Here is a 16,450-nt window from a genome sequence, read left to right as displayed (position 1 = left end):
TTTCATGCCAGAAATAACGTCTAGGTTTAAAAATACTGGAGTTCCCCTTTAAATCCACAATTGAGATTAATCACAGATTTTAAAGTATGCTGCTGAGTTTACTCAAAATAAAGTGATAAGGATATCAAATGAATGAAAATAAGAATTATTAAGAAAATATATGAACAGTGTGCTACAGAAAATTTCTGGAATAAAATTAACCAAAAGACTAGGGAAACGTTTCAAAACAAACACATATATTCATTTGCAGTTTCCAAAAAATTACAAAAACTAAGCTGACAACTACATCACAAAAAAAGGAAATAAATCATCATACACAATCTGTATCTTTATCCAGTTCTGATCCATAATTAATTTAATTCTTATTTCAAATTACATTTAATTTCCCTCTATTTGACAATGATAATACATTTATAAAAAATTACAAAACAACCCAGACTTTTTCTTTAATCAGCTGATAGTAAAATAAGAATACCAACCTAAAGTCCCTTATCAATGTAAAAACCTAACAAAAACCTGAGCCTAAAAGATGAATCTGTTGGTGGAGCTTATTGGCTTGTGGGAGCCATGTGTTCTTCACTATACAGTAAATGTATTTTTAATGTATTTGCTAATGAAAAAAATAATGAAATAGAAACAGAACCTGGTGAACTTTCAACCAGTTGTGGATGATCCTCACTGTCAGTGGATTAGAGCTGAGGATGCATGACCTTAAATACAACTTAAATGCAAACATAGTTACTTTTTTGTTTTTACTTCAACAAACTGAACTTTACACTACTTCAAGTGTATTCTGTGTTTCTTGTGTTTCACATCTACTGCAGTACTTGCAGCTTGTGTGTAGTGTAAAGAGTCCAGGGAGACATCTATGGATTCCTTTGTATAAGATTTTGAGGCTCTCCAAAACAGGCCATCAGGGTAGGCTCAGACTAATTCCTCAACTGTATGTTAAAATCGTACTTCTGACAGATTGATACTGAGATGGTGTCATAAGCCAGATGTTTCTTCATAGTCTCAAAGACCATTAGCCCTCACTTCATTTCAGCAAGTCACAGCCTTCATTCAAAAACAGTTCTGTTCTTGTTCAGGTAATGAGACTGCAGAGAGAAAAATCCTAGAAAGATTTCCATCGGATTGCAGACAGTATAGTGTGGATAAAGTAGAGGAGTGTGGTCACGTAAGAGAAAACCTGAAAAGACAAAGAGAAACTTAGTGGAATGTGACAAGCATGACTATTTGCAAGATAATTCATTTTGAAGTATTGCCACCATGCAATTAAAGAATTGTTTAATTAATTGATAACTGATCCTCCATGGTGAGTTCAGGTTAGAAGCTCAAACATTTAAGACTTTATTAATGTCAATGACAAAAGATAGCCATGATTTTAATTGCTGTTTGGCTTGTGGAATTCTTTTCTAGGTTCTAGGTTCAAGTAGGCTAACCTAGCTAGATGTTAAATTCCAGCTACTGGATCTTCTTACAAACACTGAAACGTTTCCCTCAAAGAAACTTACCAAATGGCTTGCACTATATTATCACAGAGGAAAAAGGCAAACTTGAGAAAAATACTAAAGGATTTTGTGTAGTGCCACTGATTGAATGTGCCTCCCGTGCACAGAGGCTGAGTAGTCGCTGCAGCTGTTCAGGTCTAAGTCCCAAGTTGTGCACCATTTTGTTGCATGCCTTGCCTCCCTCCCTCAGCCAGTTTTCCTGTCTCTCCCATTAGTTAAAGGCAGCTTGTGCCAAAAAACTGCTGAGAGTTTACTGACATGGATTATCCACCGTAAAACAAGTTCAGAGAAATATCAGGTTTAGAAAATAGATTTGCTGTGGGTATGCTGGGAAATGTGCTTATTCCCCTTCTTGTGTTAAACTAACACTACTCTCTTGTCTGTGAAACTACAGTAGGAAGTTTAGCTTAGCTAACTTGAGACAATCTTCACACTGTCTACAAAGGGAAACAAGACAACTACAGTGACATACAATGGGACTATAAAGATGCAAAACCGCTACAAAAAATGTAAAACTACAATGAATAGACAAAAAACTACACAGAAACAAAATGACCACAAGGGGACACAAACTACAACAAAAACTCTCAAGAACAGACACAAAACCACAACAAAGCTCCCATCTACATTGTGGTATGTCTTGTCTATATGACAAATTTGAGCAGCTCTCCTGTCACTGGATGAAACCATAACATCTCAATAAAAGCTTTTTTTGGGTGCCATCAGGTATATTTACCTCTGCGTTCATTACTGAGTGTGGTTTTGTTTTGTTTGTTTGTTTGCTTTATAACTTGTCTCTGGGTCTTCACTCTGCGGACACATCACCATTGGCTCTACATAACAGAAAGCCTGACTCACCACTGCAGAAATGTCCAGCTGATAGTTTTGGAAGCTATTTCCGTCTTTTATCTCAAGGGTCACTTTGGCCAAAGCTACTGAAGCACTGAGGTAGAAGAAGGCAGCAGTGCCGTGATACACAAAGTCCTAACCAAGGAGGAAATAAAGAGGAAAAGTTTAATGGTAATGTCAGCTACAGATACAGTTGCAGTGAGAATGCAGCTTACCTTAACTCCATAAACTCCAGGTTAATCTTAAACTCTACCATAATTATTTAAACTTAACACCATAAATTAATTGTTTTCTTTTTTAAAGCATAGTCTCAGGTTGACTTTACATCCAAATGTAGCACAAATTATAACCTAATTTTGATCAAATATACAAAAACAATACAATACCTTTGTCATTTGAAAATTGAGAGTTGGATTGTTGAGATGAACAGCTGATAGTTTTAAGTCTGTGTAAAGTCTGTGCTCTTTAACCACTATATAAGATGAGTATGCCATGACCTCCATTCAAAGCTGAATTTGTGAAAAAAATACTGTTAAAACCATTACTATTATGTCATTTTTCAATATGTGATAGTTTACAATCGCCTGATAGCAGATGTGAGTCATGTACATAATGCATCAATAGTGTATTTTTGTTGCAGTTCATTGGAATTATTAGCATGAATTTACCACAACAAAAATGTGAATAATTTTAAACACACCAGTCACTACTTTGTTAGCATATAACATTTTGAAACCTGGACCATTATATCTCCAAAGATGTTTATTGACTGTACGACAGAGGGTTCCTAACCCTTTCTTACACACTGAAGCAATGACATCACATATGCAAAAAAGTTAAACATATTGGTATATTACATTAGTTTTAAATCTTAAACTGTAGGATCACCCTTTAAAATCATAGCTCAGTCGATTGCTAAACAAATTCTATCACTCTCTGATGATTTAAAATTCACTGTGGGCTGCATGGTGGTGTGGTGGTTATCACCGTTGCCTCACAACAAGAGAGTTTGTGGCTGGGGCCTTTCTGTGTGGAGTTTGCATGCTCTCCCCATGCAAGTTTGGGTTCTCTCTTGGCACTCACACTATCCAAAAAATGCATGTTAGGTTGATTGATGACTCTAAATTGTCCCTAGGCGTGAGTGTGAGCGTGCATGGTTGTTTCTCTGTGTGGCCCTGTGATAGACTGGCAATCTGTCCAGGGTGTATCCTTCCTCTCACTCAATGACTGCTGGGATAGGCTCCAGCGACCTTAAATTGGATTAAGTGGGTATAGAAAATGGATAAATGGATAAAATCCACTGCATATGACTTAATTTTGTTTGTAAGTCTTATAATTTGTTTACTTTACTAATATTAGCCAAAAAAATGGGAGCAGATGTTGGCACAATATTGCTCGGTGAATTGGCAGATTCATGGGTCCAATTCAATTATTTGCAGTTAGATGCATGTTTTTACTTTTTTTTCTCCATTTCTTGCCATTTCACTTGATTTGACCATTTTCAACAAGACAAAACTAAGTCTAACCAGGAAACAACAGATGTGATGGGAGAGAATTCCTTACAAACTGACATACTAGCATACACTAGGGCGTTATGTATCTTCACATTCTCTGTAGTGGGTCGGGCTAAACAGCTACATGAATGCAGCAGTATGTCATAATTGTGCACTGTTTATTCACAACTATATGTCCCAAAAACAAATGCAGACAGAATATGTGCATGCAAACTCTGAAGTCTTTTTAGCTGAGAACATTTTGTAGTTGACATCTATCTGGATAATACTGAGATAAAACTGAATGAAACTAATAAACAGTACTAATAAATCTATCTAATTGAGCTGTATTGACCTACACAAGCACTGACAGTGGCTTTAAATGTATGATAATTTTGTATTAATATTATTATGATTAGCATTATGTGAAGTTTTATTGCAGTCAAGGATCTCTGTTAAAAGAGAGATCCTGGCCAAAAGTGCAGGGTCATCAATGTTGTACAATGGTACAACAGTACAATTTACTAATCAGGCTTTCTATGGGGGTAAAATATCACAATATTGAACTGAAAATGTTTGTTATGTATCACATGACAGAAATGTAATGCACAATATAGTGAATTAGAAGTTTCAGTTGAAATTTCAAGCAGCACTAGATAATGGCTGACTCACTATATAGTGCACTGTATTGTAAACAAGTATGCAATTTCAAACACCCGAAGAAGAAGAAAAATATTATTTTGAGGTAATATCACTTGAATATGTCAAACTTATGTTATGTCATACACAATTTTTAGAGGGAAATATTGTACTGTTGCTCCTCTTCAATTAAAAGACAAACTGCACGGCCTGACTTTAGACATGATTTCTACAAGCAAATTATCAAACAGAATATATATTTCTTATTGTATATGTTAGATCATAGTTGCAGCTGTTGAAAAGAAATTAATTTTTAACTGAAACATGAATTCCTTGTCAAATATACAAGATTGCAGCTTTCTCATTTTTTTCCACAATATATTACTATACACTGGAGTACTTCTACTACCATAAATCATTGAGTCGGTAGTATACATACAGCGGTGGTGCTTGGCTTTGATAAAAAGAGAACTTACTGCTGCTGCCCAGCTTCCCTTGTTGTGATGCCCCCCACAGGCAAACACCACCATCCAGATGAAAGTCATGATGAAGCAGAAGACAGAGACAAACATGACCCAGCCCTGAGGATTCGGTGGCACCACAAGTGTGCACGCAACCAGGATCCACACCAGTCCGCCCAAGATCTGCAGAAACACCAGCGACACATGAGAGAATCCTTAAAATAAAAATCACACATCCTACTGTATCTAACTGTGGAAGGGCTACAGTGGATTTTTTAAAAATGTTTTGAATAATCTATACATTTTATCTGAGAAACAGACAAAGCCCCTCCAAAGAATAGAAAAAGAAACTACCAGCAAATACCATTATGAAGCCTTAACATGACATTTAAATCACTTCAGAGATTTATGGATATTGAAAATAACTTCAAGTTCTGTTGGTAGTTATTCTGTAATCTCTAAATTTTAGTTTAGTTGTTCAGCATTATGTGCATTCTAGCAACATCAAAGAGCAGAAACATAGAATATTAGATCAGTAATGTCAGCTTTATGAGCTTAAACTGTGTTTTATTTCAGCTAACGTGCATCTCCCTTTATGCTAACCAAGTTCAGTCTTATAGCTGAGCTGGGCTAAACACATGTGACCATAACTTGTATTTGTACTGTTTTGTCTGCCTTGTACTACCAGCTTGGTCTGCAACACAGAGCAAGGTGTTGTTACCTTCGTTAACTCTACACTTGTAATGAGTGACAGGATGCATTATTCATGGGACTCGACCCTCCTCTACCTGTGGCTATTACTGTTGGATTACACCTGCTCACATACTTTGTGTCTGTGTGTGTGTATTTTTATGTGTGTGTGTGTGTGTATGTGTACGTGTGTATGTGTATGTGCGTATGCTTGAGCTCTTGCATGAGTGAATTTGAAAAAACCTGCAACATTCCATTGCCTTGTTGATGTCCCCTGATGTTAGATTTTTTATATGAAATCTTTTCATCTTTCTCATTTCAGCTCGTGTTATCATCATGATCACTCCTCCCTCATACAGGCACATTTCAGGAATAGTATCTGTTTTATCTGTTGTCTGCGACTGTTTGGCCTTCTGACCCTTAACAGACCTAATGTACATACTTGACATTTCTTTTAAAGATAAACCTCCTCTTCACATTTATATGAACATTAACCGTGGAGACTCCAGCTTTTCAGTCAGGTAAAGTGAACTGCAGCTGCCTGGCTGTACACTCTGCAGTGCTATTGTGAAGCTTTAAATTAGAGCCTACATTTTGCTGTGCCGCTTGGAATTTAGTCTGCCCAACATTTGCCTGACACAATCTGAAAATGTGCTTTTGATGTAAACTCTAGCCAATGCAGGCACATAGAACCAGACAGGTGTGACACAATCTAAAGATGTTTCAGCAATCAGATATGCTTGATTAGCAAGACTTGGTATTTGGTTTGTTGCAGAAAACTACTGTAGCTTTTTGCACTTACTGAAGCTTAAGATAATTTTAGGGGTGGTTAAACATTCACTTTAGGTACTATTGGTCTTACTTTACTGTAGTGACATATCAAAATGTTTCTAAATCACATCTTTTAAATAAATTGCTTGCAAATGGTTAACACATAAAACATTAACCGCTCCTCAAGATTTGTTTATGAAATCCCTTTTCACATTACTGTTAAAACGACAGAATCAATCAAATACTACAGTCTCCGTCTCATTGCATGAAAGCTGTTAATCTGAACCTACAACAGTGACATATGCTGTTGACAGTAACCTACAGTATATGAAGCCAAATCATGCACTTAAGGCAAAAACCTGCAAAACATAAACATTTAATCTCATTTTCTACCTTCCCAGTTTAGGTTTGTTGAGCAAATAACTCGGGAATAGTCTCTCTTTAATTAAAAATAAATAAATGAAAACAGCCGCTGGGGAAAACTAACTGGATTTGTTCAAATAAATCAAACTGAATCTAAAGTGTTTTCCTTTCTGGAGGAAAAAACAGACTAAGCACGAGTTCACAGAGTCTGTCAAGAGACTTAAGCATATCTAAGAGTTCCAAACACTCTGCATACGGCCCTTGCTACATAGAGCTAGTGTATTCTAGGTGGATATTTTCTCCTGTACATAAAAGCTGAGTAAAACGAACTAGTACTACTACTTCTTACCAGTTCTGGCAGGTACAGGATGTCGGGAATGGTAGTACATATTCCGACTCCGCTGGGGAGGTTCCCCATTGTTGCAGTGTTGGACGCCATCCTGCTGTCGCTGCTGCTGATGCTGACACTGTGGTGGACTCACACTTTCAGTGGTTTAAAACCAGGAGGAGCAGACTAGAAAAACCGGAATTCCCATCCGCTGAGAGAACCCACGCTCGGCGGCCCACTGACTCCAGGAATGTTCAGGGTGGTTGAAAGTCAGCTGAAAATGTAATGTAGGGTCAATGTGAGACACACTTATCCATGTTTGACGAGTGACTCATTTGTCGCCATGACAACCTGAAGCAGGTCTGTCCACTAAGAGCAACAACAACAACAAATGTTATCAGCACGAACTCGAGAGCATTAAGATCAATAGAAGGTACATAGGCTTACTTGTATGATTTACTCTTACCTTTATTTTTTTCTGCTTTAACGAAAGATTGAACGATTAATTAATTGTATTAAATGCAATTCAGTTGAATAAAAGTTCATTAATTCATTTGCTGCAGTAAAGATGTAGTAAAACTGCCAATCTGGCAGCTGATTCCACAAGAGCCTGAAAACTTAAAGCCCCACCTCCCATTTTAGTCCTAAAAATGTCGACGAATGACCAGGAGGCAAGCACTGTTGGAGCAGATATTTCGCTTTGGTTGAAGGGGGGAATTAGAATATTGATATAAGATAGTTGTACCACTAAGGACTTTGTAAATTAGAAGAAATATTTTTTATTATGGGTTGGACGGTGGTGTGGTGGTTAGCACCGTCACCTCACAGCAAGAGGATGTTCGATCCCTGCCTGGGAGCTTTCTGTGTGGAGTTTGCATGTTCTCCCCGTGTATGCGTGGGTTCTCTCCGGGTACTCCGGCTTCCTCCCACCATCCAAAAACATGCATGTCAGGTTAATCGGTGACTCCAAATTGTCCGTAGGAGTGAGTGTGAGCGTGCATGGTTTGTCTCGTTTGTCTCTATGTGGCCCTGTGATGGACTGGCGACCTGTCCAGGGTGTACCCCGCCTTTCGCCCAATGACTGCTGGGATAGGCTCCAGCCCACCCGCTACCCGATTAACGGACTATCGGTATAGAAAATGGATGGATTTTTTATTGTAGCCCTGTGATGGACTGGCGACCTGTCCAGGGTGTATCCCGCCTTTCGCCCGCTACCTGACTGACGAATTGACGGTATAGAATTATATTATATTCACTGTGAAGGGAGGCTGGAGAAACATGATTAGTTTTGGCTGCATCAGTTTGTCGTCTGGCTACAGTGTTCTGGATCAATTGAAAGATTTTAAAGGAAAGATTTGGACGGTCAACTCAAATGGTATTGCAGTAATCTATCCCAGTTGAGATAAATGCAGGTTTCACTAGTAAATTTCACTTCGGTACAGAATATTTTCGATATTTGCAATATTTCTCAAACGAAAGAAAGGTGCACTAGAGAGCTGTTTAATATATGAACCAAAAGATAAGTTGTGGACAAAAATTACCCCAAGTTTCCTGACAGTAGTACTAGATGTTAATGTGATGTCGTCCAAAGTAACTAGATTGTGAATCTCTGATATTTGTTTGGACCAAAAACAATTATCTCAGTTGTTGCTGAACTGAGAAGTAGAAAATTACATTTCTTGCAAGCCTAATGTCTCTGAGGCAAGTGTGTAATTTACATAATTGATTTTTGCCTTGTGCTTCTGGACATTGAGTGAAAATGTTTATCAGCCATACTCTGTCAGCCTAGCTACAATGGTGAAAAAAAACCTTGGGATTATTGTTATTTTAGTGAATATTTTAGATAAGAGTATGCTGTTCCAGATCAACGCATTGCTTTTTTTTTACATTAAAAGAGATATTTCCAAGCTAAATAGCTCTCTTCAGGTTTAATAGAATGGATGTTTGCTTTAAGGAACATAATTATGGGTTGTACCAAGGAATGTACCGACACTGACCAACTACTTTCTTCCTGAGAGGAGCGTCATTATCAAAAACTGAATGTAGAGGGCTGTGATGCCTTATTTTGTGCATAGAACCACTGAAGAAAATAACTTCACAGATAGAATTAGGAAAGTAGCCTTCTATGTATGTGACTGATTTTATGAGACCGAAAACAAACTAAAAACTACATAAAAAACAGAAGTGCTGATAAACAGTATATTGCTACAGCTTTTGCAATATTATATGTGCAAGTCATCCATGTTGGATTTTCTGGTTCAAATTTTACATTTCATCTTTAAAGTAAGCATTACTAAAAGACAGTAAAGCTAGTTTGTAGAGATACCTCACTATTTCACATGCTAATATCAAAGCTCAGCTCTGTTTGTGACCATGCAGTCTTTAACACCTCACACTGTAAACAACAGAGCCATGGAAACGTCAACCGTCTCATTTGGCGGCCCGGGGCTGTTGGGCAAGTGAGCTGTTGAATAAACACCTTGGATAATCCGCTTGCTAGATCTGGTTTCCTTGTGTCATCCTATCCTAGTGCCTGGGAAACCTAGTCCTGATGGAGAAACCACCTCTGAGACAGAGGACAAAGACAAAACCCCTGTCCCAAACCTCATCCAGACAGGAAACAAAAGTCTTTTGTTGTTTCTTCAAGTCTACACACAACACAGCTCACCCACTGCAGAATCCATTCGTTGCCAATTTACTGTACCAACATGGCATTTAATGCAAAACACTCATTCAGTGTCACATATACACATAGTGTATGTCACATAGTGGTTTACTGTGTGCAAGAAAGGTTCTTGTAACAGATACAAAACTAAAAGAAAAACACGAAGATTATTTTACCATGTTTATGCACAGATATTACCCAAATAACAGCAAAATAACTAAATTGTTAAGAACTTATAATTTTGTTCTTCACATGACACTTATTTCTCCTAACTGAAGCTGAACCTGTGACAAGCACGTTTAAAGGAGAGGGAGGGGTCAAGTCTTTGACTTTTTAAGGTTTGACACAACTATGAAGGGGTTGTGTCAAACAATTCATCAGCCACTTTCACATCCAGCAGGCACAGAAAAATATTATTATCTCTCTGAAGTGGTGTCTAGGAATCCCTTCGTGAACCATGAAGGATGAATGAGCAACTAATGCTAAGAAACTGTTCCCAGGTTTTGTGTTTAGATCTGGTGTCATCACAGATTGTACAGTTTTGATCTTTTAGCCATACTGACATACAACTTTTCAATACTTCAATACTAAACAATCTGATAAACCAAAACTAAAATTAAAGCCAGATAAGAGAGTTTCAGAAATAAAAAGATATGCTATGTCATAAAAATAATCTAAACTAGTATGGTAATTTAGGATTACAAATGTGCTAAACATCAGCAAGCTAAAATTATCAAGTTTGTGACTGCCATGGTTTTCAACTGTCAGTTTTACAATTAAACTATACTTTGAAATGTTTCTAATAAAAAGTACAAAATGAAAAAAAATTTGAGCAATATGGAAATTTCAGGTGTCACTGTCATACATATTTGAATAAAACAGATATATAATAAAATGACAAACAAGCAAAGAAAACACAGAAACACAGTTTCTAAAACACAGAAGAAAGACCATCTAAACCTTGTGTGAATAATGAGTAATTGGTCAAGCTTTATCAGCTCAGTTTACAGAGGCATTAAAGGACAGGCCAACAAAAGGGGGTGGGGCAGAATAAGAATCTTCACAAAGTTCTGATCTTCCATGCAAATAGGGTCTCAACCCTGATCTCTGGGATTTTGTTTCCACAGAATGATGCAACTTGAGCTGTAGGCATATTCCTTCTTCTACCCTCTGCTCTATTGTCTGATGGTCATATTAGGTAGCACACTGTCTTCACATCTAATATCCATCTCAGAATACTCAATACTGAATGAAAAGATGACAAATGCTACAGACCAGATCCATACATACAGAGAACGTTAGTTTGCTCTAAAACCCTTATTAATTCATTCAATTCAATTCAGTTTAATTTATATAGCGCCAAATCACAACAAATGTCATCTCCAGGCACTTCAAGTCCAATTCATTGTAATCATAATCCAATCAAATCCAATTAATTGAATTAAAAATTAGTCCAATTCATACATTCAGAGTCAATAAAAAAAAAAAACCTTGCTAAGGAAACCAACAGATTGCACTGACACTTCTCCTCAGTCCAATTGTGGAGAGACACAACTCCTTTTTAACAGGAAGAAACCTCCATCAGAACCAGACTCAGGAAGGTTTGCCATCGACTAGATTAGATTAGGCTTGAGAGGAAAGAAAAGAGGGGACAACAAACACCATAACACCATTAAAGGGATACCTGTTGAGACAGGAAAACCAGTTGCCCCTCAGCAGTCCTATAGCAGCTTAACTATGGGATGTTTCAGGGTCACCTGAACCAGCCCTAACTATAAGCTTTATCAAAAAGGAAAGTTTTAAGCCTAGTCTTAAAGGTAGAGAGGATGTCTACTTCCCAGACATATATATATATATATATATATATATATATACAGCTGGTTCCACACAGAAGGGCCAGATAACTGAAGGATCTTCCTCCCATTCTACTTTTAGATACTCTGGGAACCACAAATAAACCTGCAGTTTGGGAGCGAAGTGCTAATCATAATTAGGAAAATATCTTACAATGAGATTTTTAAGATATGATGGATCGTGATCATTAAAAATCTTAAACATGAGGAGAAGAATCTTAAATTCTGTTTAACAGGGAGCCAAAGAAGACAAACTAAAACTGTAGAAATATGATCTCTTCTGTTAGATCTCATCAGAATTCTGGGTGCTGTCACAGTCGGCTCTGTCACAGTTTATGTTTAATCATTGTTTCAGTTATGTTCTAGTAATGTTTTTCCCCTGCCACCTCGGTTCACTCAAGTCACCTGGCTCATTGTTCACAGCTGCACCTCATTCACTGATCACTCCTTCCACAGTATTTAGTCTTCTGGTTTCCTTTCAGTCATGGCAGAATCCTTACCTCACTCCATGCTTCAGGTTCATGTTTGTTCAGGTTTTGTCAGGTCAGGTTTTGCCGTATTTTCCATAGCCATTATCTTGGCTTGTTTTGTTTTGTTCCATAGCCATAGTCTTGTCTTGTTTATTTATTCCACTGTTAAGATTTCTTGTATCCGGCTCAGCCGCGCTTTTTGTTCTCGCTCCTTGTCCTCGCTCCTTGTCCCCTTTTTGTTAATAAACCTTGTTCTGTATGAAAGAACTGCAGCTGGGTCTGACCTCTCCAACGAAGTGTGACAGGTGCAGCATTTTGGATCAACTGGAGGCTTTTCAGAGAATTTGTGGGACAGATCAATAATATAGAATTACAGTGGTGCAATCTTGAAGTAACAAATACATAGAGTAGTTTTTCTCCATCACTCTGAGTCAGGATGTTAATGATTTTGGCAATATTACGAAGGTGAAAGAAAGATGTCCAAGAAACCTGTTTTATATGTGCATCAAATTATATATTCTGGTCAAAAATAACTCCAAGGTTCCTCACTGTAGTACTAGAAGCCAAGGAAATACCATCTAGAGTAACTATATAGCTAGACAAATTTTCCCTGAAGTGCTTGTGCCCAAAGACAACAACTTCAGTTTTGTCTGAATTTAGAAGCAGACAGTTATGAGTCATCCAGGTCTTGATGTCATGCTTGTAGTCTGACCAACCTATTGGTTTCATATGGTTTCATAGATAAATACAGCTGTGTATCATCAGCATTACAATGGAAATGTATGCCGTGCTGTCTAATCATGTTACCTAATGAAAGCATGTATAAAGTGAAAAGGATTGGTCCACACACAGAACCCTGTGGAACTCCATGCCTTACTCTGGTGTGTGAAGAAGATTCTTCATTTACAAGAACAAACTGGAATCTCTAAGACAACTATGACTTAAACAGCCTTATGCAGTTCCTTTAATCCCAATAAAATGTTCAAGTCTCTGTAACAGAATGCTGTGAGCGATTGTATCAAATGCAGCACTGAGATCCAACAGGACAAGCACAGACACATTTCCAATATCAGAGGCTAAGAGGAGCTCATTGGTAACTTTCACCAGTATTGTTTCTGTACTATGATGCACTCTTAATCCTGACTGAAACTCTTCAAACTAATTATTTCAATAGTACAATGTACAATACAATTAACAGTGCATTGCAAGGGATGTTGGGGCACCTCCACTTTAATGAAACGGTCATGGAGTTCACATTCTGGGCAGAGAAAAAAATCCAGTTTAAGTTTTGTTTTTCAGGAAACTTTGAGCTGCCCAAACCATACATTTAGTATAACATCCATATGTCTGTCACATCTGGTTAAGTTTAGGCAAAAAGTGCTTGTTTAACTATACATACATGAGTTGAATTATTTAAGTTCAAACTTCCCTTTTCAAAATCTTAACCATGAATCAGAAAGCTTTCTTCCAGACTTTTTTTGCTAGAAACTCCTAAAGGAAGCTTGTTCTTTACATGCTCCCAGTGTTGGGTGACAGATAAAATGATGCAGTGGTGTTGTGAAATGACATCAGATAAAAAACTCTGGTGAACTCTGACATATAAGGGTATTTGCTGTACTTTGAACTTAATAGATATTAATTTTTACTTTAAGAAAAAGTATTTAAGTCAACATTTTCAGTTTGTTTGTGAGAACAAGATAAAGTGAAAGATTCTTACTTTTATTTGTCATATAAACTATTATAATACACAACATACGGTCTTCATTGCAGCTGTAAATTTGCATGTGGTTGTTTTGGTGACACTAATCTGGACCTCAGTAACCCACTCAAAGATTCTTTTGTAGCAGTAAATTAAAAGCAATAGGTTTCAGTTGACAAACTGCAACTTCTGCAGATGGCTTCAAAAACCAAATCTCAATGACTCATTGACTGACAACGTTAGGCTGTGCCAGTCTTGGCACAGCTCTAGAAATGATCTAATACTCATATATGATTGCCATGTCCATGTAGGTCATTGGTGTTGTTTCTGAAAAGTTGTAAACTGACAGTCACTGACAGCTGAGCCTTTATGTATAGAAGCATTCACTAACCACTTACAAACCACTTTACAAATCAGATTAGCACTTTAGAAATGAACTCCTCTTTTCATTGGGGAGGTTTACAAGCCACACTGGTATCATTCAATTATTGATTCCCTTTGTTATGAACCCAAAAACTCTCACTGGAAAATTGTGATACTGAAGAAGACTAAAGATATGACCAAGTTCAATTATCTTTTTATCTCTCTTGTGTGCCCACTTTCAGTGCTGGAAGAAGAAGTTGCTTTAAGTATATGCAGCCTTAAGGAGCATCATCTATTTCTTCATATGGAGGAAAGATTGCTTTGTGCATAAGGCAACACTTAATGTTTCAGTAATGAATCCCAACAGTTTTTGTTTTGTTTGTTTTTCTATCAAAACATTTGACTTAATATAAAGTCCTTGACCACAGCAGTATTGATATTTTCATGATTATGTTTATGCAGCTCTTGTTTAAGATTGGAGGTCTGGTTTAATACATTAATTACATTAATAACATTTTCAGCGAGGCTAGAAACATTTGCCATGATTTATATTTCATGGTATGATGGTTTGAGTTCAGTTGCCAGATAAAGAAAACTGTAGTTTCATGACAAAAACAGTGTGTGCAGATGGAAATCTGTGCGTACACATTATTTTCTAAAGATTCTTAAAGCTGTGCACAATCACTGTCAATTGTGCTCATGTATGACTGATTTTACCTCATTTTTAGCTATGAATTAATGTAGACACTCCCTTAATAAATTATGTGAGCAGAAAAACATTGCTTGTACTACAACTTAATAGAAGTGACAAAGAAAGCAACTTGTTCTGGAGCCACAAACACAACAAAAACTGCCAGATGAAGCAACAGAAAAATTTATGTCTTTGTTAAGACAAAAAAGATTGCAGAGGTAAGAAAACTAATGGTTGTATTACAAACAAGCATGGGCACAGATGGCACTGGGCACAGATTCATAGTGACCCTGATCCGCTCCCCCATCTTGTCCGTACTTAAGGCGGCAAACATCGCCAATAAAACTGATGATTAATGTCCCGTTACTTTGACTAATTTACAAAGCAGCATGTGCTACAACTAATGATACGTTCCAGTTGTACACGGATGTCTGAAATTCCAAGATCCAAGTCAGATTTTTAATCTGAACCCTATGTGAAGTTGGATCTGGCTCGGAAAGTCGGATTATTCTTACCAGCCCTACATAGAATTCATGCTATCTGCTACTCACGTAAACAGTAGTTACATGCTTTTTTTAAATGTTTGTGAGGCTGGGATGTGCTGGGAGTACTCAACTTTGGGGTCACATTGTTCCGAAATGTGAGTTTCATTGACAGTATGCATACTTATTTTCATTTATAAACGTATGTTGTGGTTACCACTTCTGAGTTCACAAAAGTTTAAATAAAACATTTTGCATAAAGCATGAGGTTTTGGTCGGTGATTGGTATTCCAGACAGTTTCATAATGTATGGCTAGTGTTAATTGGGAAGGCCTTATCCAGGATTTCAAATAATTCTGCAACGGCTTTTTAGTGCAAACTATTGGCCCATAGGGTAGTACAAAAGTAACTACTTGAGCGCCAATTACTTAATTTGCGTTGAAATCATTTGTTGACAACTTGGTCCAGTTCAAAAATCCCATCTGTGCCCCTGTGTAACCGTTGAGTTGCGTTTTTTAAGAAGGACCGACACTCTTTCAGCTACAGACTTTTATTGCCCGAATAACAATATGGAAACCGACTGGTCAGCTCATGGTCAAGCAAGCACAGCACTCGTTCGGCACAGCTTCAAGAAAGAAAGTTAGCAAGTTTAGCTTAGCCTTCGAGCTAAGATCGCTAACAAACATTACCATTACAACACATTTAATTAAATGCAATGCTGTCGCCATCTTACTGAGCATAATATCATGCCAACTGCTTTATTACATTACATACAGTTTCAGTATAACGCTGTGCGTTGTGTTACAAAATTACCTTGAACTTAGTGATGTGTTGTTCGCAAACGATTCGTTCAATATTAACTAATTAGTGATGTGTCGTTCGCGAACGATTCGTTCAATATTAACTAATCGTTTATATGACTCGGGAGTAACGAGTAGTCTCAGTGAGTGATTAGTTCGTTTTCACGCAGTACCCTTCCTCCCCATATGACAGGCGGCTGCTGCATAAACTCAGTCAGCACGACAGGAAACAGAAATGATTAATTAATTTACATGCAGTACCCTCTCTCGCCACATGGCAGGCGGGAGCTGCATAAGCTCAGTCAGCAGGACAGGAAACAGT

General features: G+C 37.4%; 1 protein-coding gene across 1 annotated transcript; it reads right to left on the bottom strand.

The window, feature by feature from the left end:
• Positions 1–215: 215 nt before the first annotated feature.
• On the bottom strand, positions 216–7,345 carry LOC140304757 (myelin and lymphocyte protein-like). The gene is made up of 4 exons (XM_072383522.1): positions 7,127–7,345; positions 4,969–5,136; positions 2,370–2,495; positions 216–1,189 (listed from the first exon to the last, which is right to left on the bottom strand). Exons 1-4 carry the CDS (start codon positions 7,214–7,216, stop codon positions 1,115–1,117), a joined length of 459 nt encoding a protein of 152 aa, XP_072239623.1. The 5' UTR covers positions 7,217–7,345; the 3' UTR covers positions 216–1,114.
• Positions 7,346–16,450: the final 9,105 nt, after the last annotated feature.

Source organism: Leuresthes tenuis, unplaced genomic scaffold (assembly GCF_036924035.1).
Source record: "Leuresthes tenuis unplaced genomic scaffold, fLeuTen1.0.hap1 SCAF_4, whole genome shotgun sequence".
Taxonomy (NCBI): domain Eukaryota; kingdom Metazoa; phylum Chordata; class Actinopteri; order Atheriniformes; family Atherinopsidae; genus Leuresthes; species Leuresthes tenuis.
Note: the sequence above shows the minus strand (reverse complement) of the source record. Positions and strands in the feature narration are given on the sequence as shown.